This window comes from Anomaloglossus baeobatrachus, chromosome 1 (genome assembly GCF_048569485.1).
Source record: "Anomaloglossus baeobatrachus isolate aAnoBae1 chromosome 1, aAnoBae1.hap1, whole genome shotgun sequence".
Classification (NCBI taxonomy): domain Eukaryota; kingdom Metazoa; phylum Chordata; class Amphibia; order Anura; family Aromobatidae; genus Anomaloglossus; species Anomaloglossus baeobatrachus.
This window is the reverse complement of record NC_134353.1, coordinates 659,093,474-659,119,406: the sequence shown is the minus strand read 5'-3', so window position 1 is coordinate 659,119,406 and position 25,933 is coordinate 659,093,474. Positions and strand designations below refer to the sequence as shown.

General features: G+C 52.8%; 1 protein-coding gene across 2 annotated transcripts in view; it reads left to right on the top strand.

Moving 5' to 3' along the window:
• The window catches only part of EWSR1 (EWS RNA binding protein 1), a 129,996-nt gene that overhangs the window by 90,924 nt on the left and 13,139 nt on the right, over nucleotides 1-25,933 (top strand). For both annotated transcript variants that reach the window (XM_075319983.1, XM_075319982.1), the window contains exons 13-15: nucleotides 9,757-9,879; nucleotides 9,980-10,115; nucleotides 10,533-10,630. In XM_075319983.1, coding sequence (XP_075176098.1) covers nucleotides 9,757-9,879; nucleotides 9,980-10,115; nucleotides 10,533-10,630 — 357 coding nt within the window. The remainder of the gene's footprint in view (nucleotides 1-9,756; nucleotides 9,880-9,979; nucleotides 10,116-10,532; nucleotides 10,631-25,933) is intronic.

Here is a 25,933-nt window from a genome sequence, read left to right as displayed (position 1 = left end):
AAAGACCGTTGGGTGAGAGACATTCTGTCTCACGGTTACAAGATAGAGTTCACCTCTCGTCCCCCGACTCGATTCTTCAGGTCATCCCCGCCTCCCGAGCGAGCCGAGGCTCTTCTGCAGGCGCTGGGCATTCTGAAGGCAGAAGGAGTGGTGGTCCCTGTTCCTCTTCAGCAACAGGGCCACGGTTTTTACTCCAACTTGTTTGTGGTCCCAAAGAAGGACGGGTCTTTCCGACCTGTCCTGGACCTGAAACTTCTCAACAAACACGTAAAGACCAGGCGGTTCCGGATGGAATCCCTCCGCTCCGTCATCGCCTCAATGTCCCAGGGAGATTTCCTTGCATCGATCGATATCAAAGATGCTTATCTCCACGTACCGATTGCTCCAGAGCACCAGCGCTTCTTGCGCTTCGCCATAGGAACCGAACACCTGCAGTTCGTGGCACTGCCGTTCGGCCTGGCAACAGCCCCACGGGTTTTCACCAAGGTTATGGCTACTGTAGTAGCGGTCCTCCACTCTCAGGGTCACTCGGTGATCCCGTACTTGGACGATCTGTTGATCAAGGCACCCTCTCTAGAGGCATGCCAACACAGCCTCGACGCTACCCTGGAGACTCTCCAGAGTTTCGGGTGGATCATCAATTTTCCAAAGTCAAATCTGACACCGGCCCAATCGCTGACATACCTTGGCATGGAGTTTCATACCCTCTCAGCGATAGTGAAGCTTCCGCTGATCAAGCAGCGGTCACTACAGACAGGGGTACAATCTCTCCTTCAAGGTCGGTCACACACCTTGAGGCGCCTCATGCACTTCCTGGGGAAGATGGTGGCAGCAATGGAGGCAGTTCCTTTCGCGCAGTTTCACCTGCGTCCTCTTCAATGGGACATCCTACGCAAATGGGACAGGAAGCCGACGTCCCTCGACAGGAACGTCTCCCTCTCGCAGGCGACCAAAGCTTCCCTTCGGTGGTGGCTTCTTCCCACTTCATTATCGAAAGGGAAATCCTTCCTACCCCCATCCTGGGAGGTGGTCACGACGGACGCGAGTCTGTCAGGGTGGGGAGCGGTTTTTCTCCACCACAGGGCTCAGGGTACGTGGACCCAGCAAGAGTCCTCGCTTCAGATCAATGTTCTGGAAATACGGGCAGTGTATCTTGCCCTGAAAGCATTCCAGCAGTGGCTGGAAGGCAAGCAGATCAGAATTCAGTCGGACAATTCCACAGCGGTGGCATACATCAACCACCAAGGCGGCACACGCAGTCGGCAAGCCTTCCAGGAAGTCCGGCGGATTTTGATGTGGGTGGAAGCCACGGCCTCCACCATCTCTGCAGTTCACATTCCAGGCGTGGAAAACTGGGAAGCAGATTATCTCAGTCGCCAGGGCATGGACGCAGGGGAATGGTCCCTTCACCCGGACGTGTTTCAGGAGATCTGTTGCCGCTGGGGGGTGCCGGACGTCGACCTCATGGCGTCCCGGCACAACAACAAGGTACCGGCGTTCATGGCACGGTCTCAAGATCCCAGAGCTCTGGCGGCAGACGCCTTAGTTCAGGATTGGTCGCAGTTTCAGCTCCCTTATGTGTTTCCTCCGCTGGCACTGTTGCCCAGAGTGTTACGCAAGATCAGGGCCGACTGCCGCCGCGTCATCCTCGTCGCTCCAGACTGGCCGAGGCGGTCTTGCCCACTTTTCTGTCCTTCCTTCAATCTGGACTGGAAAAGGGTTTGTCGCTCGGCTCCCTTAAGGGACAAGTCTCAGCGCTCTGTGTTTTTCCAGAAGCGCCTAGCCAGACTTCCACAGGTACGCACGTTCCTGCAGGGGGTTTGTCACATCGTCCCTCCTTACAAGCGGCCGTTAGAACCCTGGGATCTGAACAGGGTGCTGATGGTTCTTCAGAAACCACCATTCGAGCCAATGAGGGATATTTCTCTCACGCCTTTCGCAGAAAGTGGTTTTTCTAGTAGCAGTCACTTCACTTCGCAGAGTGTCTGAGCTAGCTGCACTGTCATGCAAAGCTCCCTTCCTGGTGTTTCACCAGGACAAGGTGGTTCTGCGTCCGGTTCCGGAATTTCTCCCTAAGGTGGTATCCCCCTTTCATCTCAATCAGGATATCTCCTTACCTTCTTTTTGTCCTCATCCAGTTCACCAATGTGAAAAGGATTTGCACTTGTTAGATCTGGTGAGAGCACTCAGACTCTACATTTCTCGTACGGCGCCCCTGCGCCGCTCGGATGCACTCTTTGTCCTTGTCGCTGGCCAGCGTAAAGGGTCACAGGCTTCCAAATCAACCCTGGCTCGGTGGATCAAGGAGCCAATTATCGAAGCTTACCGTTCGGCTGGGCTTCCGGTTCCCTCAGGGCTGAAGGCCCATTCTACCAGAGCCGTGGGCGCGTCCTGGGCTTTGAGGCACCAGGCTACGGCTCAGCAGGTGTGTCAGGCGGCTACCTGGTCGAGCCTGCACACTTTCACGAAGCACTATCAGGTGCATACCTATGCTTCGGCGGATGCCAGCCTAGGTAGGCGAGTCCTTCAGGCAGCGGTTGCCCACCTGTAGGAAGAGGCCGTTTTACGGCTCTCTTACGAGGTATTATTTTACCCACCCAGGGCCTGCTTTTGGACGTCCCAATAGAGCGACAAAGAAGGGAATTTTGTTTACTTACCGTAAATTCCTTTTCTTCTAGCTCTAATTGGGAGACCCAGCACCCGCCCCTGTTTTTTTGTGTACACATGTTGTTCATGTTGAATGGTTTCAGTTCTCCGATATTCCTTCGGATTGAAGTTACTTTAAACCAGTTTATAATTCTTTTTCCTCCTTCTTGCTTTTGCACCAAAACTGAGGAGCCCGTGGGAGCACGGGGGGTGTATAGGCAGAAGGGGAGGGGCTTAACACTTTTAAGTGTAATACTTTGTGTGGCCTCCGGAGGCATAGCCTATACACCCCAATTGTCTGGGTCTCCCAATTAGAGCTAGAAGAAAAGGAATTTACGGTAAGTAAACAAAATTCCCTTTGTCCAAAAGCACCTCAAAAGGGGGGGGTTAGGGGACTCCCATTCTTTCACTAGGGTAAGGGTGCCAGAAATTGTACTTTTGACGCATATGACTCACCTCTTTTTAAAATGTGCTTCTGGTGATGTCCGCATTCTCCCATAAGGCGGTAAAGGGAACCAATCACCAGGATTTTCGTATATAACCTAAAGCCAGTGCTGTACTGGCACTATCAGGCTGATTCTATACATACCTGTAGTGGTCAGCTCAAATGTTTAGGTTTTGAAATCCAATCCTGGTGACTGGTTCCCTTTTAAATGTATGCCATTCAGACTACAAATTTGAACCTTTTGACACAAAAGGCCTGTGGGTTAATATTCAGCTTTCTTTGTCGCTCCATTGGGAGACCCAGACAATTGGGTGTATAGCTTCTGCCTCCGGAGGCCACACAAAGTATTACACTTAAAAGTGTAAAGCCCCTCCCCTTCTGCCTATACACCCCCCGTGCATCACGGGCTCCTCAGTTTTTATGCTTTGTGCGAAGGAGGCTGACATCCACGCAGAGCTCCACAGCTTAGTCAGCAGCAGCTGCTGACTAGGTCGGATGGAAGAAAAGAGGGCCCATAACAGGGCCCCCAGCATGCTCCCTTCTCACCCCACTTTGTCGGCGGTGTTAAGGTTGAGGTACCCATTGCGGGTACACAGGCAGGAGCCACATGCTGTTTTCCTTCCCCATCCCTCTCAGGGCTCTGGGTGAAGTGGGATCCTTAACGGTCTCCAGGCACAGGGGACCGTGCTCCCTCCGCAGCCCCTGGGGATTCTGCTGGACTGGAGCTGAGTATCGTCAGGGACAAGGCCCTGCAACTGTGAGGTACTCTGTGTCCCCGTGGGGACCGCGTATGGATCGCTTGTGCCACACACACTGCAGCACTGCTGGGTGTGTTAGTGCGCCGGGGACTACCGCGCCGGCCGTGCTTATTTGCCGGCCGCGCTTATAACTTTAGTCCCCGGCTTTTGCGGCCTAGTTTCGCTTATTCCCGCCCACAGGCCTGCCAGTCAGGGGAAGGGCGGGACGCTGCACAGGACGGCAGTGCTGAGGGCTGGAGCATACCTAATATCCTCCTCCCCCCCTCACTCAGCACAGTGGGGCACTAGATTCCCGCACTTTTCAAGGGCACGCCCACGGCCCCCTCCTCTCCACAGAACGCCGGCAGCCATTCCTGTCAGCACTTCAGACCGGAGAGGACAACAGGGAGGCTCAGGCAGGGAATCTGATGATCACACAACCGCTTTGAGCGGTCGGTAACAGCACCTGTGGTGCTGGCCCCACTGAGTGCTGAAGTGTGTATATATATATATATATATATATATATATATATGCTATACATTACACTGTATGGTCGCACTGTTGATTTTGTCCTCCTGGATTGTAACAGGCTTACTTTGCAACCTGTATCTCATGGGCAGCTATCCTACCGGCAGGTTCCACTGACCCGCATTGTGTGCAATGCTCGGCCCCTGTGGCTCTTACTCAGCCGGAGCCCCTGCCACTAGTGGCCCAGGTAGAACCACCTGCTACCATTGTCCAGGTGACAGGGACGGAGTTTACAGTATTTGCTGACAAACTGTCTGAGAGTATGGGTAGATGGTCTGCTAAGTGACTAGAAGCCTTACAGTCCAGACTGGTGATTCAGGCCCCGGGCACTGTTCAATCAGCCCAAGGCACCCCTCAATTGGAGCAGCAAAATGCTCCTGGGGTGACCCACAGGTCCCAGGGTGAGGTCCCTGACACGGACCGCAGTCCCAGGCCGCCTAAGCGGGCTCGCTGGGAAATTCACTCGACTTCATCACACTGCTCAGGGTCTCACCTAGATACACCTGAAGGTGACGCCATAGTGAATGATCTTATAGCGTCCATCAATCAGGTATTGGATCTTTCTCCCCCAGCTCCTACAATGGAGGGCTTCTCAGGAGAAATTCCGTTTCAGGTGTCCCAAGCGTTCTTTGAGTACGTTTCTGGATCACTCTGACTTCAGAGACGCAGTCCAGAAACACCGGGCTTATCCAGATAAGCGTTGTTCCAAGCGCCTTAAGGATACACGTTATCCCTTCCCCCCCTGACGTTGTCAAGGGATGGGTTCAGTGTCCTAAGGTGGATCCTCCAATCTCCAGACTGGCGGCTAGATCCATAGTTGCAGTGGAAGATGGGGCTTCACTCAAAGATGCCACTGACAGACAGATGGAGCTATGGTTGAAATCCATCTATGAAGCTATCGGCGCGTCTTTTGCTCCAGCATTCGCAGCCGTATGGGCACTCCAAGCTATCTCAGCTTGTCATGCGCAGATTAATACGGTCACACGTTCATCTGCTCCGCAAGTGATGCCCTTAACCACTCAGGCGTCGGCGTTTTGCGTCCTACGCCATTAATGCTGTCCTGGACTCTGAGAGCCGTACGGCGGTAGCATCCGCCAATTCGGTGGTAGTCCGCAGGGCCATGTAGCTACGTGAATGGAAGGCAGACTCTGCTTCCAAAAAGTTCTTAACCTGTTTGCCATTTTCTGGCGGCCGCCTGTTTGGCGAGAAATTGGATGAAATCATTAAACAATCCAAGGGAAAGGACTCATCCTTACCCCAGGCCAAACCAAACAGACCTCAACCACGAAAGGTACAATCGAGGTTTCGGTCCTTTCGTACCACGGGCAGCTCTCAATTCTCCTCATCCAAAGGGCCTCAGAAGGATCAGAGGAACTCCGATCATGGCGGTCTAAGGCACGCCCTAAAAAGACCGCCGGAGGAACCGCTCCCAAAGCGGCCTCCTCATGACTTTCGGTCTCCTCACACCGCATCCTCGGTCGATGGCAGGCTCGCCCGCTTTTGCGACACCTGGCTGCCACAAGTAAAAGACCGATGGGTGAGAGACATTCTATCTCACGGTTACAGGATAGAGTTCAGCTCTCGGCCTCCGACTCGATTCTTCAGAACATCTCCGCCCCCCGAGAGAGCCGATGCTCTTCTGCAGGCGGTGTGCACGCTGAAGGCGGAAGGAGTGGTGATCCCTGTTCCGCTTCAGCAGCAGGGTCACGGTTTTTACTGCAACTTGTTCGTGGTGCCGAAAAACGACGGATCCTCCCGTCCTGTTCTGGACCTCAAACTGCTCGACAAACATGTAAAAACCAGGCGGTTCCGGATGGAATCGCTCCGCTCCGTCATCGCCTCAATGTCCCAAGGAGATCTCCTAGCATCAATCGACATCAAAGATGCTTATCTCCACGTACCGATTGCACCAGAGCATCAGCGCTTCCTGCGTTTCGCCATAGGCGACGAACACCTTCAGTTCGTGGCACTGATTTCGGCCTGGCGACAGCCCCACGGGTCTTCACCAAGGTCATGGCAACAGTGGTAGCAGTCCTACACTCTCAAGGACACTCGGTGATCCCTTACTTAGACGATCTGCTTGTGAAGGCACCCTCTCAAGTGGCATGCCAACACAGCCTGAACATTGCTCTGGAGACTCTCCAGAGCTTCGGGTGGATCATCAATTTCCAAAGTCAAATCTGACACCGGCCCAATCTCTGACATATCTTGGCATGGAGTTTCATACCCTCTCAGCGATAGTGAAACTTCCGCTGGACAAACAGCGTTCACTACAGACAGGGGTGCACTCTCTCCTTCAAGGCCAGTCACACCCCCTGAGGCGCCTCAATCACTTCCTAGGGAAGATGGTAGCAGCAATGGAGGCAGTCCCTCTTGCGCAGTTTCATCTGCGTCCTCTTCAATGGGTCATTCTCCGCAAATGGGACAGGAAGGCGACGTCCCTCGACAGGAACGTCTCCCTTTCGCGGGCAGCCAAGGCTTCCCTTCAGTGGTGGCTTCTCCCCACTTCTCTGTCGAAGGGGAAATCCTTCCTACCCCCATCCTGGGCGGTGGTCACGACGGAAGCCTGTCAGGGTGGGGAGCGGTTTTTCTCCACCACAGGGCTCAGGGTACTTGGACTCAGCCAGAGTCCTCTCTTCAGATCAATGTTCTGGAGATAAGGGCAGTGTATCTTGCCCTAAAGGCGTTCCAGCCGTGGCTGGAAGGCAAGCAGATCTGAATTCAGTCGGACAACTTAACAGCGGTGGCATACATCAACCATCAAGGCGGCACACGCAGTCGGCAAGCCTTCCAGGAAGTCCGGCGGATTCTGCTGTGGGTGGAAGCCACAGCCTCCACCATATCCGCAGTTCACATCCCGGGCGTAGAAAACTGGGAAGCAGACTTTCTCAGTCGTCAAGGCATGGACGCAGGGGAATGGTCCCTTCACCCGGACGTGTTTCAGGAGATCTGTTGCCGCTGGGGGATGCCGGACGTCGACCTAATGGCGTCCCGGCACAACAACAAGGTCCCGACATTTATGGCGCGGTCTCAAGATCACAGAGCTCTGGCGGCAGACGCCTTAGTTCAGGATTGGTCGCAGTTTCAACTCCCTTATGTGTTTCCTCCTCTGGCACTGTTGCCCAGAGTGTTACGCAAGATCACTCCAGACTGGCCGAGGAGGTCGTGGTACCCGGATCTGTGGCATCTCATGGTGGGCCAACCGTGGGCACTGCCAGACCGACCAGACTTGCTGTCTCAAGGGCCGTTTTCCATCTGAATTCTGCGGCCCTCAACCTGACTGTGTGGCCATTGAGTCCTGGACCCTAGCGTCATCAGGGTTATCTCAAGAGGTCATTGCCACTATGAGACAGGCTAGGAAACCAACGTCCGCCAAGATCTACCACAGGTCGTGGACGATATTCCTATCTTGGTGCTCTGCTCAGGGTTTTTCTCCCTGGCCATTTGCCTTACCCACTTTTCTGTCATTCCTTCATTCCGGACTGGAAAAGGGTTTGTCGCTCGGCTCTCTTAAGGGACAGATTTCGGCGCTCTCTGTATTTTTTCAGAAGCGCCTAGCCAGACTTCCACAGGTACGCACGTTCCTGCAGGGGGTTTGTCATATAGTCCCTCCTTACAAGCGTACGTTAGAACCCTGGGATCTGAACAGGGTGCTGATGGCTTCAGAAATCACCGTTCAAGCCAATGAAGGATATTTCTCTTTCACGCCTTTCGCAGAAAGTGGGTTTCCTAGTAGCAGTCACTTCACTTCGGAGAGTGTCCGAGCTGGCAGCGCTGTCATACAAAGCACCTTTCCTGGGGTTTCACCAGGACAAGGTGGTTCTGCGTCCGGTTCCGGAATTTCTCCCTAAGGTGGTATCCCCCTTTCATCTCAATCAGGATATCTCCTTACCCTATTTTTGTCCTCATCCAGTTCACCAAGGTGAAAAGGATTTGCACTTGTTAGATCTGGTGAGAGCACTCAGACTCTACATTTCTCGTACGGCGCCACTGCGCCGCTCAGATGCACTCTTTGTCCTTGTCGCTGGACAGCGTAAAGGGACACAGGCTTCCAAATCAACCCTGGCTCGGTGGATCAAGGAACCAATTATCGAAGCTTTCCGATCGTCGGGGCTTCCGGTTCCCTCAGGGCTGAAGGCCCATTCTACTAGGGCCGTGGGTGCGTCCTGGGCTTTGCGGCACCAGGCTACGGCTCAGCAGGTGTGTCAGGCGGCTACCTGGTCGAGCCTGCACACTTTCACGAAACACTATCAGGTGCATACCTATGCTTCGGCAGATGCCAGCCTAGGTAGGCGAGTCCTTCAGGCGGCGGTTGCCCACCTGTAGGTAGGGGCCGTTTTACGGCTCTATTACGAGGTATTATTTTACCCACCCAGGGACTGCTTTTGGACGTCCCAATTGTCTGGGTCTCCCAATGGAGCGACAAAGAAGGGAATTTTGTTTACCGTAAATTCCTTTTCTTCTAGCTCCAATTGGGAGACCCAGCACCAGCCCCTGTTCCCTTCGGGCTGTTGTTCTTTGGGTACACATGTTGTTCATGTTGAATGGTTTCAGTTCTCCGAAATTCCTTCGGATTGAATTTACTTTAAACCAATTTATAACTCTCCCTCCTTCTTGCTTTTGCACCAAAACTGAGGAGCCCGTGATGCACGGGGGGTGTATAGGCAGAAGGGGAGGGGCTTTACACTTTTAAGTGTAATACTTTGTGTGGCCTCCGGAGGCAGAAGCTATACACCCAATTGTCTGGGTCTCCCAATTGGAGCTAGAAGAAAAGGAATTTACGGTAAGTAAACAAAATTCCCTTTAGCTTGTTCTATGAAGCGCTATATATCGGTTTTACTTGAATGTCCTTGTTTCCAAGATTACCTGCTGCCCTTGAGTAAGCAGCTTTTTGTGGCTATGAACACCAGCAGCAGAGCCATGAGCCAGTTCGTAAGCAGCATAGGGAAGACTACAACAGTCAGTCACTGCAGTTGTAATGTTCCTTGTGATCACTGCTAAGTGCCGGTTGCCAGTACTGATTTAAGTTTTTAATGGTTAACTATGGCACCAGGCCGAATAGGGCAAGGGGAGAGTTTTTGAAAATATAGTAATAAAAAAATGTTATGGCGTATTTGTGTCTAAAAGTGAAATTATTAGTTTTTTGGGTTTCTTTGTTTTTTATCCTTTTAATTATACACAGGCTTAAGGAATTGCTAAACTTCAAAATGGTGTATCATTGCATACATTGAGACGGCAGCTGCCTTGAGATCTTAGTTAGGGAGGAAGGGGGAAATTTATGTATCTCAATAATGGCTATTAATCTTGGATTCTTGATACGTCTTACGTTATCCTACATGTTTATTGCTCATTAAAAAGTTAATATTTTAAATGGATTAAATTTTCATTTTTCACTAAAGGAAAAGAATTTCAGGGGAACAAATTGAAAGTGGCCTTGGCCCGCAAGAAGTCCCTTCTTGGTAACATGCGAGGCGGGTTGCTGCCTCGTGAAGGCCGCGGTCATCCCCCACTCCTTAGAGGCGGTAAGTTAGATTTGTCACTTAGGTTTATTTGCAAATGTCTTTTCTGTTTTAATTTGTTTCACTTGTGTCAAATTAATACAATCTGCAACTTATCCTGCAGGTCCCATGGGGCGAATGGGTGGCAGAGGTGGTGAACGTGGTGGATTCATGCCCAGAGGGCCACGGGCACCGAGGGGAGCTCCAGTTGGTGGCCCAAATGTACAGCACCGAGCTGGAGACTGGCAGTGTCCCAACCCGTAAGCTTTTATATATTTTAAAGGATTATTCCCATCTTCAAGATCCTTTGGCAATATGTAGTAGGTGTGATAATATTAGAAATGTAGTATAGTTCTTTTGATTGAGCCATTTCACTTTATGTGCAGGAAATTGCAGCTTGGGTACCCATGGTTATGTCCAATCATATAGTGAGTCAGTTGCTTGTGGCTGTAACTATGGATACCTAGGCTGCAATACCCTGCACATGCGGTAAGAGATATGGCTATATCAGGAGAATTCTACTACATTTCTAATTGGAGGTATTTGCTAATATTATGTGTACTACATATTGGGATAGGATCTTACAGATGGGAATGCCCCTTTTTTCCACCTCAATTTATATTAAAAAAAAAAAAAGCATAGTCTTCATTATTTTTATTTTTTTACCTTTTTATTAGGGACTGTGGAAACCAGAATTTTGCTTGGCGGACAGAGTGTAACCAGTGCAAGGCACCTAAACCTGAAGGCTTCATTCCTCCTCCATTCCCACCACCAGGTAATCAGAATGTTAGTTATTTTTAACTTGATCTTACGCCCAACATGGAGCAGAATCCTTTTCCTACCACTTTACATTCACTGTGAGTTAATGAACATTTTCCTGTTTTGTTTCCTCCGGTTGGAAGTGCATGTTGCTTGGTGATAAGAAGCGCTAAGTAACAATTAATGACTTGCTGGTCATATACTTAATACATTTTGCCCAACCTTTTTTCTGTATATTCCTTCCTAGACCTAAGAATTTTGGATAGTGTTTTTTTTAAAAATGCACATTTCTTAAAATTGACAAAACACTGAAAATACACAAATGTAAAAGAGAAAAACCTTAACTCATTCCTTAATATCCTTTAATTTATTTGATCAAGTTTTGACTCTTATTGCAATTAGTTTTCTTCAGCGCTCTATTGGGAGACCCAGACGATTGGGTATAGCTACTGCCTCCGGAGGCCACACAAAGCACTACACTAAAAAGTGCAAGGCCCCTCCCCTTCTGGCTATACCCCCCCGTGGTATCACGGTTCTCCAGTTTTCAAGCTTTGTGCGAAGGAGGTCAGACATCCATGCATAGCTCCACAGATTTTAGTCAGCAGTAGCTGCTGACTATTTCGGATGGAAGAAAAGAGGGCCCATATAGGGCCCCCAGCATGCTCCCTTCTCACCCGTTGATGGTGTTGTAAGGTTGAGGTACCTATTGCTGGTACGGAGGCTGGAGCCCACATGCTGCTTTCCTTCCACATCCCCCTGAGGGGCTCTGAGGAAGTGGGATCCTGCCGGCCTCAAAGCTCTGACGCCGGGCTCCATCCACAGACCCATTTGAACCTGCTGGATACGGAGCTGGAGTACCGTTCAGGGACATGGCCCTGCACCATTACAGGTACTCTGTGTCCCCGGACACACAGGCACAGCACACTCCAGACTTGCTGGGTGTGCTAGTGCGCCGGGGACGGTAAAGGGTTACAGTCACTGCAGCTTTGCTGAGTGACTTTGTGTATTGGGAACTACCGCGCCGGACGCTCCGGGAGCGGCGGCGCGGCTGGGACTTGTAGTTCGCCGGGGACTGGGCGCCGACCGCGCTTTTATAAATCCGGTCCCCGGCTTCTGCGGCCTAGTGCCGCTTCGTTCCCGCCCCCTCCCTGTCACTCAGGGAAGGGGACAGGCGCTGAGCAATCAGCAGCGCCGAGGGCTGGAGCCTTTTTACATGCTCCAGCCCTCTCACTGCACACTGTCGGACGCCGGATTCCCGCTCTGACTTGGGGCACGCCCACGGCCCGCCCCTCCTCACACGAGCTGGGGAAGACGCCGGCAGCCATTACCGCAGTCCGAGCTCGGACTTTCGGCAACCAGGCAGGACTATGGCGACCATGCACCCGCTTATAGGCGGGCGGTAAGCGGCACACATAGTGCTGACCCCAATATATACTGCAGTGTGTACATGTGTATTTTAACTGCATAGGTCGCTATATGCACGCTTGGAGAGCGACACATCAGCAGCAGGAAAGCAGGTGTGCTAAGGCACAGGCTTTCTATGCTGCTTGTATTGCACGTACTGAAGTGTTCATTTGTGTTTATGCTTGTATGCTATACATTGCACTGTACAGTCGCTAGTTTTAGCTATATTCTTCTGGAATGGCTAGCCCACAGCAGCTGAAAACCAAGGGTGCTGGGGCACAGGTTTTTTTCTATGCTGCTTGTATTGCATGGGCTGCAGTGTGCATTTGTACTTGTGCTTGTATGCTATACATCGCACTGTCTGGTCACTCTTCTGGGCTATATTCCCCTAGATGACTTGACTACAGCAGCAGAAGAGCAGGGGTGCCAGGGCATAGGCTTCTATGCTGCTTGTATTGCTTGTGCTGCAGTGTTCATTTGTACTTTATGCTTGTATGCTATACATTGCACTGTACGGTCACCATTCTTGGCTATATACTTCTAGATGGCTAGTCGGCAGCGGCAAAAAAAAAAAAAAAAAGCAACACAGATTTTCAGTGCTGTTTTTACTACATGGGATGCTATTCATGACACCGTCCCATTGTGTGCATGCTCCCCTGTAGCACTTCGTCTGCCGGGGTCTCTAGCACTTCGTCTGCCGGGGTCTCTACTAGTCGTGGCCAAAGAAACCACCTGTCAACCCAGTCCAAGGACAGGGACGGAGTTGCAGTTTCGACAGATATATTGTCATAAGATAGAGACTTGCAGTCCAGACAGGCCATGGGCAATCTTCCTGACCAACCTCATTTGGAACGGGGGGGTCCCAGGAGGACTCGCTGTATGATAAGGCAGCTCTCCAGGACTTTGATCCTGACATCGCTCTCAATCCGGATACACCGGATGGTAACGTCATACGGAATGATCCTATAGCGTCCATCAATGGAAGGTTGGATATTTCTCCCTCAGCTCCCCCAGTGGAGGAGTCAGCTTCACAGCAGGAGAAGTCCCTTTTTAGTATCTCAAACGGATATTGAGTATTTTTCTGGCCACGCTGACTTCAGAGAAGCAGTCCAGAAACACCACGCTTACCAGATAAGCGTTTTCTCCAAACGTTTTTTAAAGATACACGTTATCCCTTTTCCCCTGACGTGGTCAAGCGCTGGACCCAGGGTCCAAAGGTGGATTCTCCAATCTCCAGGCTTGCGTCTAGAGACATAGTTGCACTGGAGATGGGGCTTCACTTACAGTTGCCATTCACAGACAGATGGACTCTGGTTGAAATCTGTCTAGGAGGCTATCGGCGTGTCGGTTGCTCCGGCATTCACAGCCGTATAGGCAACCTAACCTGTTCAGCTGTTCTTGCGCAGCTGGCCTTGAGCACATGTACATCTGTACCGCAGAGGCGTCCGTAACCCCGCAATGTCTGCACTGCGACTTACCCTATTAATGCTGTCCTAAAAGTACAGTCGAGGTTTCGGTCCTTCCCAAGCTCGGGCAGGTCCCAATTGTCCTCGCGCAAAAGGGCTACAAAACCTCAGACGGGCTCAGATTCCGGCCGGGCTCAATCACGCCCAGGGAAGGCAGCCGGAGGAACCGCTACCAAGGCGGTCTCCTCATGACTCTCAGCTCTCTCTCTCTCTCTCCGCATCCGCGGTTGATGGCAGACTCCCCCGCCTTTGGCGACATTTAGCTGCCACAGGTCACAGACCGGTGGGCGGCGGACATTGTGCTCACGTGCACAGGACAGTGTTCTGTTCTCGTCCTCCGACTCCATTCTTCAGAACGGCCCCACCTCTCCACCGAGCAGATGCCCTGCTGCAGGCGGTGGACGCTCTAAGAGCAGAAGGAGTGGTGATCCCTGTCCCCCCTCAGGAACGAGGGCGAGGGTTTGTACTCCAATCTCTTTGTGGCTCCAAAACAGGATGGCTCCTTCCGTCCTGTTCTGGACCTAAAACTGCTCAACAATCATGTGCACGCCAGGCGGTTCCGGATGGAATCCCTCCGATCCGTCATTACCTCAATGTCTCGAGGAGATTTCCTTGCCTCAACAGACATCAAAGATGCCCATCTCCACGTGCCAATTGCTACGGAGCACCAACGTTTTTTCTACGTTTTGTGATAGGAGACGACCATCTTCAGTTCGTAGCTCTGCCATTCGGTCTGGCGACAGCCCCACGGGTGTTCACCAAGGTCATGGCAGCAGTGGTAGCAGTCTTGCACTCTCAGGGACACTCGGTGATCCCTTACTTGGACGATCTACTCGTCAAAGCACCCTCCCTCGAGGCATGCCAACGCAGCCTGAATGTTACGCTGGAGACTCTCCAGACTTTCGGGTGGATCATCAATTTGGCAAGGTCAACTCTGTCACCGACTCAATCACTAACGTATCTCGGCATGGAGTTTCACACTCTATCAGCGATAGTGAAGCTTCCGCTGAACAAGCAGCGTTCACTGCAGACAGAGGTGCAGTCTCTCCTTCAAGGCCAGTCGCACCCCTTAAGGCGCCTCATGCACTTCCTAGGGAAGATGGTGGCAGCCATGGAGGCAGTTCCCTTTGCGCAGTTTCATCTGCGCCAACTTCAATGGGACATTCTCCGCCAATGGGACGGGCAGTCAACCTCCCTGGACAGGAAAGTCTCCCTTTCCCAGACGGCCAAGGACTCTCTGCAATGGTGGCGTATTTCCACCTCATTGTCACAGTGAAGATCCTTCCTACCCCCATCCTGGGCAGTAGTCACGACAGATACGAGTCTGTCAGGGTGGGGAGCAGTTTGTCTCCGCCACAGGGCTCAGGGGACGTGGACTCAGCAGGAGTCCACCCTTCAGATCAATGTTCTGGAAATCAGGGCAGGGTATCTTGCCCTACTAGCTTTCCAGCAGTGGCTAGAAAGAGAGCAGATCCGAATCCAGTCGGACAACTCCACAGTGGTGGCATACATCAACCACCAAGGAGAGACGCGCAGTCGGCAAGCCTTCCAGGAAGTCCGGCGAATCCTCATGTGGGTGGAGGACACAGCATCCACCATATCTGCAGTTCACATCCCGGGCGTAGAAAAATGGGAAGCAGACTTCCTCAGTCGCCAGGGTATGGACGCAGGGGAATGGTCCCTTCACCCGGACGTGTTTCAGGAAATCTGTCGCCGCTGGGGGGTGCCGGACGTCGACCTAATGGCGTCTCGGCACAACAACAAGGTCCCGGCATTTATGGCACGATCGCGCGATCACAGAGCTCTGGCGGCAGACGCCTTAGTGCAAGATTGGTCGCAGTTCCGGCTCCCATATGTGTTTCCACCTCTGGCAATCTTGTCCAGAGTACTGCGCAAAAATCAGATCCGATTGCAGCCGCGTCATACTCGTCGCCCCAGACTGGCCGAGGAGATCGTGGTACCCGGATCTGTGGCATCTCACGGTCGGCCGACCGTGGTCACTACCGGGCGGGCCAGACTTACTGTCCCAAGGGCCGTTTTTTCCATCAGAATTCTGCGGCCCTGAACCTGTCTGTGTGGCCATTGAGTCCTGGATCCTAGCGTCTTCAGGATTATCCCAAGGGGTCGTTGCCACCATGAAACAGGCTAGGAAGTCCACCTCTGCTAAGATCTACCACAGAACGTGGAAGATTTTCTTAACCTGGTGCTCGGCTCAGGGAGGGTCTCCCTGGCCATTTGCATTGCCTACTTTTCTTTCCTTCCTGCAATCGGGGTTAGAAAAGGGCTTGTCGCTCGGCTACCTTAAGGGGCAAGTCTCGGCACTATCCGTGTTCTTTCAGAAGCGTCTAGCACGTCTTTCTAAGGTGCGCACGTTCCTACAGGGGGTCTGTCATATCGTACCCCCGTACAAGCGGCCGTTAGATCCATGGGATCTCAACAGGGTACTAGTTGCTCATCAGAAGCCGCCTTTCGAGCCTCTGAGGGAAGTTTCATTTTCTCGCCTGTCACAGAAGGTGGCGTTTTCTCGTTGCGATCACATCGCTTCAGCGAGTGTCTGAGCTGGCAGCTCTGTCATCCAAGGCTCCCTTCCTGGTGTTCCACCAGGACAAGGTAGTGCTGCGCCCCATTCCGGAGTTTCTCCCTAAGGTCGTATCCTCATTTCATCTTAATCAGGATATATCCTTGCCTTCCTTTTGTCCTCATCCGGTTCACCGGTATGGAAAGGACTTACGTTTGTTAGGTCTGGTGAGAGCACTCAGAATCTACATTTCCCGCACGACGCCCATGCGCCGTTCCGATGCATTTTTTGTCCTTGTCGCTGGTCCGCGCAAGGGGTTGCAGGATTCTAAAGCCACCCTGGCTCGATGGATCAAAGAACCAATTCTAGAGGCCTACCGTTCTGCGGGGCTTCCGGTTCCTTCAGGGCTAAAAGCCCACTCACCCAGAGCCGTGGGTGCGTCCTGGGCATTACGACACCAGGCTTCGGCTCAACAAGTGTGCCAGGCAGCTACCTGGTCCAGTCTGCACACTTTCACCAAGCTTATCAGGTGCATACCTATGCTTCGGCGGACGCCAGCTTAGGTAGAAGAGTCCTGCAGGCGGCAGTGACACCCCCGTAGGGGAGGGCTGTTTTGCAGCTCTAACATGCGGTATTTCTTTACCCACCCAGGGACAGCTTTTGGACGTCCCAATCGTCTGGGTCTCCCAATAGAGCGCTGAAGAAGAAGGGAATTTTGTTACTTACCGTAAATTCCTTTTCTTCTAGCTCTTATTGGGAGACCCAGCACCCGCCCTGTTGTCCTTCGGGATTTTTTTGTTGTTTGCGGGTACACATGTTGTTCATGTTGAACGGTTTTTCAGTTCTCCGATGTTGCTCGGAGTTAATTTGTTTAAACCAGTTATTGGCTTTCCTCCTTCTTGCTTTGGCACTAAAACTGGAGAACCCGTGATACCACGGGGGGGTATAGCCAGAAGGGGAGGGGCCTTGCACTTTTTAGTGTAGTGCTTTGTGTGGCCTCCGGAGGCAGTAGCTATACCCAATCGTCTGGGTCTCCCAATAAGAGCTAGAAGAAAAGGAATTTACGGTAAGTAACAAAATTCCCTTCTTCCACTCCTCCTATAGTAAACACAGGTCATATTGGGAAAACAAACCCCTGCTTATAGTCTCCTCCCATACTGGTGCCATTCCAGGGGTGCGAGCACAGCAGCCGCTAATTGGTTTCAGCACTTGTATGATATAATGTCCTGCAAGTGGCAGCGGATGCGGGCAGTCATCGCTGGAGCTGCGGTTCGGCAGGTAAGTATAAGCTGTTTTTTATTTTCATTTGCACAGGTTTGTTTTAAGGGCTTCCCCTATACCCTATACACGGTCACTTTTTCCACATCAGGTGGTAAGGGCCAGTGAAATCATGTCTACAAATATGCCGGCTTGCATGAGTGAGCAGCGGGTATCTGGCATTTGTCCTGGTCAAATACAATAGGTACTGGATACCTGCTGCTCACACACGTGTTCGATGTGATGCCACCAGTTGTCCACACCTCCCATTGCAGAATAGTGTGACTATATTGCTCCCTTTTTATAGGGAATCTGCCCATATTGATAGGTGAAATGTGGTGACAGGTTATAGACTGCTGAAAAAGTCATGCCAGTCGGCCTCAGATAAGATGCCCTGGTTTGGATGAATACTTTCTTCATCGTTTCTTATGGGAGACCCAAACCATGGGTGTATAGCTTCTGCCTCCGGAGGACACACAAAGTACTACACTCAAACGTGTAGCTCCTCCCTCCGGGCTATATACACCCCCTGGATGACAATCTAACCAGTTCAATGCTTTGTGTCAGGAGGATCACACACACACATGCATTCTCTGATTTTTTTTTTTTTCATTTTTATTTTGATTTTAAAGATATGGAAGAAAAGCGGGTCCAGTCTGGACTCCCGGCATGTCCCTTCTCACCCCACTGTGTCGGCGGTGCTGTTAAGGTTGACTTTACAAGGCTGGAGCCTTCACATGCCGCGCTCCTTCAACATCCTCTGAGAGGCTCTGGTTTGAAGTGGGAGCCGTCACGGTCCTCTCTGCTTGCAGGAGACCGGTCTCCATCCGCAGCCCTGTCTGGTTCCTGCTGGAAGGAGCGTTTAACCCCCCCTCAGGGACTGGCCCTGCGTCTCAAAAGCTAAGTATTGAGACGTTTTTCAGGGGTCCCGGGTACTTTTATTAGGGGGAAAGTATGTTTTTTGTCTTTACTGTAAATTCCGGCCGGTTCTGGGGGTTTTCCCTGAGAACCGCGCCGAGGGTGCCTGCTCGTCGGCCGCATGTTAAAATCTAGGCCCCGGCTTCTGTTTGGGCCTAGTTTCGGTTTCATCTTCCCCTGCATGTCATTCATGCAGGGGAATAGAGTGGCGCCGCCCACCGGCCGGCCAGCAGAGGGGAGGACACTCCTCTCTGAGGAGATGTTTCCCTCCCCTGCATCTCTCCTTAGCCCTCCGGTTTCTAATCTCCGCCCCCCCCCCCTCCTCCTCCCAGCGCCATTTTCTCAGCGTTTATCACACTGATCGGCGCTGGCTGCTGAACCTGCTGCTTTCTAGGAAGGCTGACGCTTTACTGGGGGTCCGAGCTGTGGAATCCGGAGGGCACACAGAGAGCGGTCTGGTAAGCCACAACCTCTGGTTGTGGGCTTTATTTTACACTCTCAGGACATTCTACAGGAGTGTATTCTTACTGCAGAGCTTCCACCTCAGCAGCATGTCTGCACTAGAGCAAGGCTGCAAAGCTGTACGCTATATGCACTGCTTGTAAGCTCATTCTGCAGAGCCAAGCACATACCCACATTGTGATGCCTGTGCTAACATGGTTGTGTCTCAGCCTGGAGCCTCCTCAGGGGTTCCTCCGGCCGCTCCAGCCCCAGTGGCTGATCCCCCGGCTTGGGTAGCATCCTTTTCCAAAGCTATTTCCCAGTCTTTTGCCGACTCCAGGGACAGCTGTCCCGGACTCTGCTGACCATGCATCAGCCCTCTTCTCAGGGCGCCTCTGCTGCTCCGAGCTCTGCAGAGCTCTCAGAGCATGTCCTAGGACACCGTCCCCCTAAAAGGAGACGCAGGGACCCTTCTCCTTCCTCGTCCCACGGCTCTGATTCACGAGCCGAGGTGCAGGGCGAGGATTCTTTTACTGTGGGCTCAGACGCTACCTCTATGTACCCCATTGTCTTGTCTGAGGGTGAGGCGGATGTTAGTGACTTGATTGCGTCCATTAATTCTGTACTGAACCTCAATCCACCAGAGTCAGAGGAACAAGCCTCTCTGGTAGAGATACACCAGTTTGCCTCACCTAAGAGAGCTAGGAGTACGTTTTTTAACCACTCCACTTTTCAGGCCACTGTCACCAAGCCAGGGCCTGTCCTGACAAACGCTTTCCGAAGCGTAGTTCTGATGACCGTTTTCCTTTTCCACCAGAGGTGGTTAAGGAATGGGCCCAGTCTCCAAAGGTAGACCCTCCGGTGTCCAGAATCTCAGCCCGCACAGTCGTAGCTGTGGCTGATGGCACTTCTCTTAAGGATCCCACTGACCGCCAGGTTGACCTTCTGGCCAAGTCTGTATATGAGGCGGCAGGAGCCTCGTTCTCCCCGTCTTTTTTGCGGCAGTGTGGGCTCTTAAGGCAGTCTCTCTCTCTCTGGCGGAGATACATTCCCTCACCAGGGACTCTATACCTGAGTTGGATGCCTTAACTTCTCAAGCTTCGGCTTTTTCATCCTACGCCATGTCTGCCATTCTGGAGGCTTCTCACCGCACGGCGGTGGCCTCCGCTAACTCCCTCGCGATCCGCAGAATCTTGTGGCTTCGGGAGTGGAAGGCAGACGCTTCCTCTAAGAAGTACCTTAAGAGTCTCCCTTTTGCTGGATCCCGGCTGTTTGGTGAACAACTGGATGAAATAATTAAGGAAGCTACTGGCGGGAAGAGTACTTCCTTGCCACAAACTAAAACCAGGAAACCTGTCTAGGGCAGGAACCAATCGAGGTTTCGTTCCTTTCGTTCCTCTAACTGGTCACCCTCTAAGCCCTCAACCTCGTCCACTACCGCAGCCAAGGATCGTAAACCCAACTGGCGCGCGAAGCCGCGTCCTCAAAAGACCGGAGGAGCCGCTGCCATTAAGGCAGCCTCCTCTTGACTATCTGGCTGCGCCAGCAACGTCCTTGGTCGGTGGCAGGCTCTCCCACTTTGGCGACGTGTGGTTTCAACACGTCTCCGATCAGTGGGTGCGGGATATCATCTCCCACGGCTACAGGATAGAATTTTCTTCCAGCCCGCCAAACAGATTTTTCTTCGGCGCTCCATTGGGAGACCCAGACGATTGGGTGTATAGCACTGCCTCCGGAGGCCACACAAAGCAATTACACTAAAAAGTGTAAGGCCCCTCCCCTTCTGGCTATACACCCCCAGTGGGATCACTGGCTCACCAGTTTTCTGCTTTGTGCGAAGGAGGTCAGACATCCACGCATAGCTCCACTGTTTAGTCAGCAGTAGCTGCTGACTATATCGGATGGAAGAAAAGAGGGCCCATACTAGGGCCCCCAGCATGCTCCCTTCTTACCCCACTTGTGGTTTGTAAGGTTGAGGTACCCATTGCGGGTACGGAGGCTGGAGCCCACATGCTGTTTTCCTTCCCCATCCCCCTGAGGGGCTCTGAGGAAGTGGGATCTTACCGGCCACCAAGCCCTGGGGCCGGGCTCCATCCACAGACCCATAGAACCTGCTGGATGTGGAGCGGGAGTGCCGTTCAGGGACAAGGCCCTGCAACTTTCAGGTACTCTGTGTCCCCGTATGACAGGCCACGCACACCCCAGACTTGCTGGGTGTGCTAGTGCGCCGGGGACTGTAGCGCTGTGCGCTGGGCTTATAGTCCCCGCAGATTACTGGGGGACTTTATGTGTGTGGATCGCCGCGCCGACCGCCCCTGGAGCGGCGGCGCAGCTGCGACTTGTAGTGCGCCGGGGACGCGCCGACCGCGCTTTTACGGCGGCGGCGCTTCTAACTTTAGTTCCCGGTCTTTCTGCGGCCTAGCTCCGCTTCGTTAACGCCCCCCACCCTGTCAATCAGGGTAGGGGAGAGACGTTGTTTAATCGGCAGCGCCGAGGGCTGGAGCACGATTTACATGCTCCAGCCCTCTCACTGAGCACAGTAGGACACAGGCTTCGCGCCTTTTCACTGTGCACGCCCTAGGCCCGCCCCCAGGCTTGCAGCTCCCCAGGACGCCGGCAGCCATTATACACATGCAGTCTGGCTGGAGAACGGACGCAGGCTCTGGGGGACCCAGGCTAGGGATTTCTGGCGACCACACACCCGCGCTAAGCGGGCGGTAAGCAGCACATACGTGCGGCCCCACTAGTGCCACAGTGTTATATTTGTGTACTGTTTCGCTGTACCAGATATATTTATATATACTTATATATACTGCACTGTTTGGTCGCTTCTTGGCTGTATACCCTATATTACTCTGGGGAGACAACAACATGTCATCCACAAAACGCAAGGGTGCCAAGGCAAGGGCTGCTTACACTGCTTGTACAGCATGTGGGGCTAATCTACCAGCAGGCTCCAACGACTCTCATTGTGTGCAATGTTCAGTCCCAGTGGCACTTCGTCAGCCAGAGCCTATGGTGGTGGTAGCCCAGGCAGAGTCGCCTGCGACCCCTGCCCCGGTAACGGGGTCAGGATTTGCAGTTTTTGCTGATAAAATGTCTGTGACTATGGCAAAAATCCTGGAAACCTTGCAGTCCAGGCCAGTTGCTCAGACCATGGACACTGCTGTGTCTATGTTCCCCGGCCCCCCTCAGCTGGAATTAATCCGTAATTCAAGGGGGTCCCAGGCATCACAGGCTGAGGGCTCTGACTCCGATGACAGTCCCAGTCCGCCTAAGCGAGCTCGCTGGGAGAGACCCTCCACGTCATCACGCGGATCAGGGTCTCAGCGAGAAGGGTCTCTATATGATGACTCAGAGGTGGGTGATCAGGAGTCCTGTCCTGACGCCGCACTCAATTTGGATATGCCAGATGGTGACGCCATGGTAAATGACCTGATAGCGGCCATCAATAGGCTGTTGGATATTTCTCCCCCAGCTCCTTCTGCAGAGGAGGCAGCTGCACAGCAGGAGAAATTCCATTTCCTGTATCCCAAGCGTAAATTAAGCACTTTTCTGGACCACTCTGATTTCAGAGAATCCATCCAGAAACACAATACTTATCCGGACAAGCGTTTTTCTAAACGCCTTAAGGATACACATTATCCTTTTCCCCCTGACGTGGTCAAACGCTGGACCCAGTGTCCAAAAGTGGACCCTCCAATATCCAGACTGGCAGCTAGATCCATAGTTGCAGTGGAGGATGGGGCTTCACTTAAAGATGCCAATGACAGACAGATGGACCTTTGGTTGAAATCTATCTATGAAGCTATCGGCGCGTCGTTTGCTCCAGCATTCGCGGCCGTGTGGGCGCTCCAAGCTATTTCAGCTGGTCTGGCACAGGTGGACTCTCTCATACGTCCAGCAGTGCCGCAAGTGGCGTCCCTAACTACACAAATGTCTGCGTTTGCGACCTACGCTATCAATGCGGTACTGGCATCTACGAGCCGTACCTCAATGGCATCCGCCAACTCTGTAGTTTTGCGCAGAGCCTTGTGGTTAAAAGAATGGAAAGCAGATTCTGCTTCTAAAAAATGTTTAACCAGCTTGCCATTATCTGGAGACAGACTGTTTGGTGAGCAATTGGCGGAAATCATTAAACAGTCCAAAGGTAAGGACTCCTCCTTACCCCAGCCCAGATCAAGCAAACCTCCACAGAGGAAGTGGCAGTCAAGGTTTCGGTCCTTTCGAGGCTCGGGCAAGCCCCAATTCTCCTCGTCCAAAGGGACTCAGAAAGAGCAAGGGAGCTCTGATTCCTGGCGGGCTCACTCACGCCCCAAGAAAGCAACCGGAGGTACCGCTTCCAAGGCGGCTGCCTCATGACTTTCGGCCGCCTCCCTCCGCATCCTCGGTCGGTGGCAGGCTCTCCCGCTTTTGCGACATTTGGCTGCCACAGGTCAAAGACCGGTGGGTAACAGACATTTTGTCTCACGGGTACAGGATAGAGTTCAGTTCTCGTCCTCCGCCTCGGTTCTTCAGAACTTTCCCACATCCCGACCGAGCAGATGCCCTTCTGCAGGCGGTGAATTCTCTTAAGAGCAGAAGGAGTGGTGGTCCCTGTTCCTCTTCAGGAACGAGGTCAAGGTTTTTACTCCAATCTCTTTGTGGTGCCAAAAAAGGACGGCTCATTCCGTCCTGTTCTGGACCTAAAACTGCTCAACAAGCATGTGAACGCCAGGCGGTTCCGGATGGAATCCCTCCGCTCAGTCATTGCCTCAATGTCTCAAGGAGATTTCCTAGCATCAATAGACATCAAAGATGCTTATCTCCACGTGCCGATTGCTACAGAGCACCAACGCTTTCTACGCTTCGTGATAGGAGACGACCATCTTCAGTTCGTAGCTCTGCCATTTGGTCTGGCGACAGCCCCACGGGTGTTCACCAAGATCATGGCGGCAGTGGTAGCAGTCTTGCACTCTCAGGGACACTCTGTGATCCCTTACTTGGACGATCTACTGGTCAAGGCACCCTCTCAAGAGGCATGCCAACTCAGCTTGGCTGTTGCACTGGAGACTCTCCAGACGTTCGGGTGGATCATCAACTTCTCAAAGTCAAATCTGTCACCGACCCAATCACTAACGTATCTTGGCATGGAGTTTCATACTCTCTCAGCGATAGTGAAGCTTCCGCTGGACAAGCAGCGGTCTCTACAGACTGGGGTGCAGGCTCTCCTTCAAAGTCAGTCACACTCCTTAAGACGCCTCATGCACTTTCTCGGGAAGATGGTGGCGGCAATAGAGGCGGTTCCGTTTGCGCAGTTTCATCTGCGCCCACTTCAATGGGACATTCTCCGCCAATGGGACGGGAAGTCAAAATCCCTGGACAGGAAAGTCTCCCTTTCCCAGACGGCCAAGGACTCTCTGCAGTGGTGGCTTCTTCCCACCTCATTATCACAGGGAAGATCCTTCCTACCACCGTCTTGGGCGGCGGTCACGACAGACGCGAGTCTGTCAGGGTGGGGAGCAGTTTTTCTCCACCACAGAGCTCAGGGCAGGAGTCCACCCTTCAGATCAATGTTCTGGAAATCAGAGCAGTGTATCTTGCCCTACTAGCATTCCAGCGGTGGCTGGAAGGAAGGCAGATCCGAATTCAGTCGGACAATTCCACAGCGGTGGCATACATCAACCACCAAGGGGGGACACGCAGTCGGCAAGCCTTCCAGGAAGTCCGTCGGATTCTGTTGTGGGTGGAAGCCACGGCCTCCACCATATCCGCAGTTCACATCCCCGGCGTAGAAAACTGGGAAGCAGACTTCCTCAGTCGCCAGGGCATGGACGCAGGGGAATGGTCCCTTCACCCAGACGTGTTTCAGGAAATCTGTCGCCGATGGGGAAGGCCGGACGTCGACCTAATGGCGTCCCGGCACAACAACAAGGTCCCAGCCTTCATGGCACGGTCTCGCGATCAAAGAGCGCTGGCGGCAGACGCCCTAGTGCAAGATTGGTCGCAGTTCCGGCTCCCTTATGTGTTTCCACCTCTGGCACTCTTGCCCAGAGTGCTACGCAAGATCAGATCCGATTGCAGCCGCGTCATACTCGTCGCCCCAGACTGGCCGAGGAGGGCGTGGTATCCGGATCTGTGGCAGCTCACGGTCGGCCAACCGTGGGCACTACCAGACCGACCAGACTTACTGTCCCAAGGGCCGTTTTTCCATCGGAATTCTGCGGCCCTGAACCTGACTGTGTGGCCATTGAGTCCTGGATCCTAGCGTCTTCAGGATTATCCCAAGGGGTCGTTGCCACCATGAGCCAGGCTAGGAAGCCCACGTCCGCTAAGATCTACCACAGAACGTGGAGGATATTCTTATCCTGGTGCTCTGCTCAGGGAGTGTCTCCCTGGCCATTTGCATTGCCTACCTTTCTTTCTTTCCTGCAATCTGGGTTAGAAAAAGGCTTGTCGCTCGGCTCCCTTAAAGGTCAGGTCTCGGCGCTATCCGTCTTTTTTCAGAGGCGTTTGGCACGCCTTACTAAGGTGCGCACGTTCCTACAGGGGGTTTGCCATATCGTACCCCCGTACAAGCGGCCGTTAGATCCATGGGATCTGAACAGGGTACTAGTTGCCCTCCAGAAGCCGCCCTTCGAGCCTCTGAGGGAGGTTTCACTTTCTAGACTATCACAGAAAGTGGCTTTTCTGGTAGCGATCACATCTCTTCGGAGAGTGTCTGAGCTGGCAGCGCTGTCATCCAAGGCTCCCTTCCTGGTCTTCCACCAGGACAAGGTAGTGCTGCGCCCCATTCAGGAGTTTCTCCCGAAGGTGGTATCCTCTTTTCATCTTAATCAGGATATCTCTTTGCCTTCGTTTTGTCCTCATGCAGTTCATCGGTATGAGAAGGATTTACATTTGTTAGATCTGGTGAGAGCACTCAGAATCTACATTTCCCGCACGGCGCCCTTGCGCCGTTCGGATGCACTCTTTGTCCTTGTCGCTGGTAAGCGCAAAGGGTCGCAGGCTTCTAAGGCCACCCTGGCTCGATGGATCAAAGAACCAATTCTTGAAGCCTACCGTTCTACTGGGCTTCCGGTTCCATCAGGGCTGAAGGCCCATTCTACCAGAGCCGTGGGTGCGTCCTGGGCATTGCGACACCAGGCTACGGCTCAACAGGTGTGCCAGGCAGCTACCTGGTCGAGTCTGCACACTTTCACCAAACATTATCAGGTGCATACCTATGCTTCGGCGGACGCCAGCCTAGGTAGAAGAGTCCTGCAGGCGGCAGTTGCCTCCCCGTAGGGGAGGGCTGTCTTGCAGCTCTAACATGAGGTATTCTTTACCCACCCAG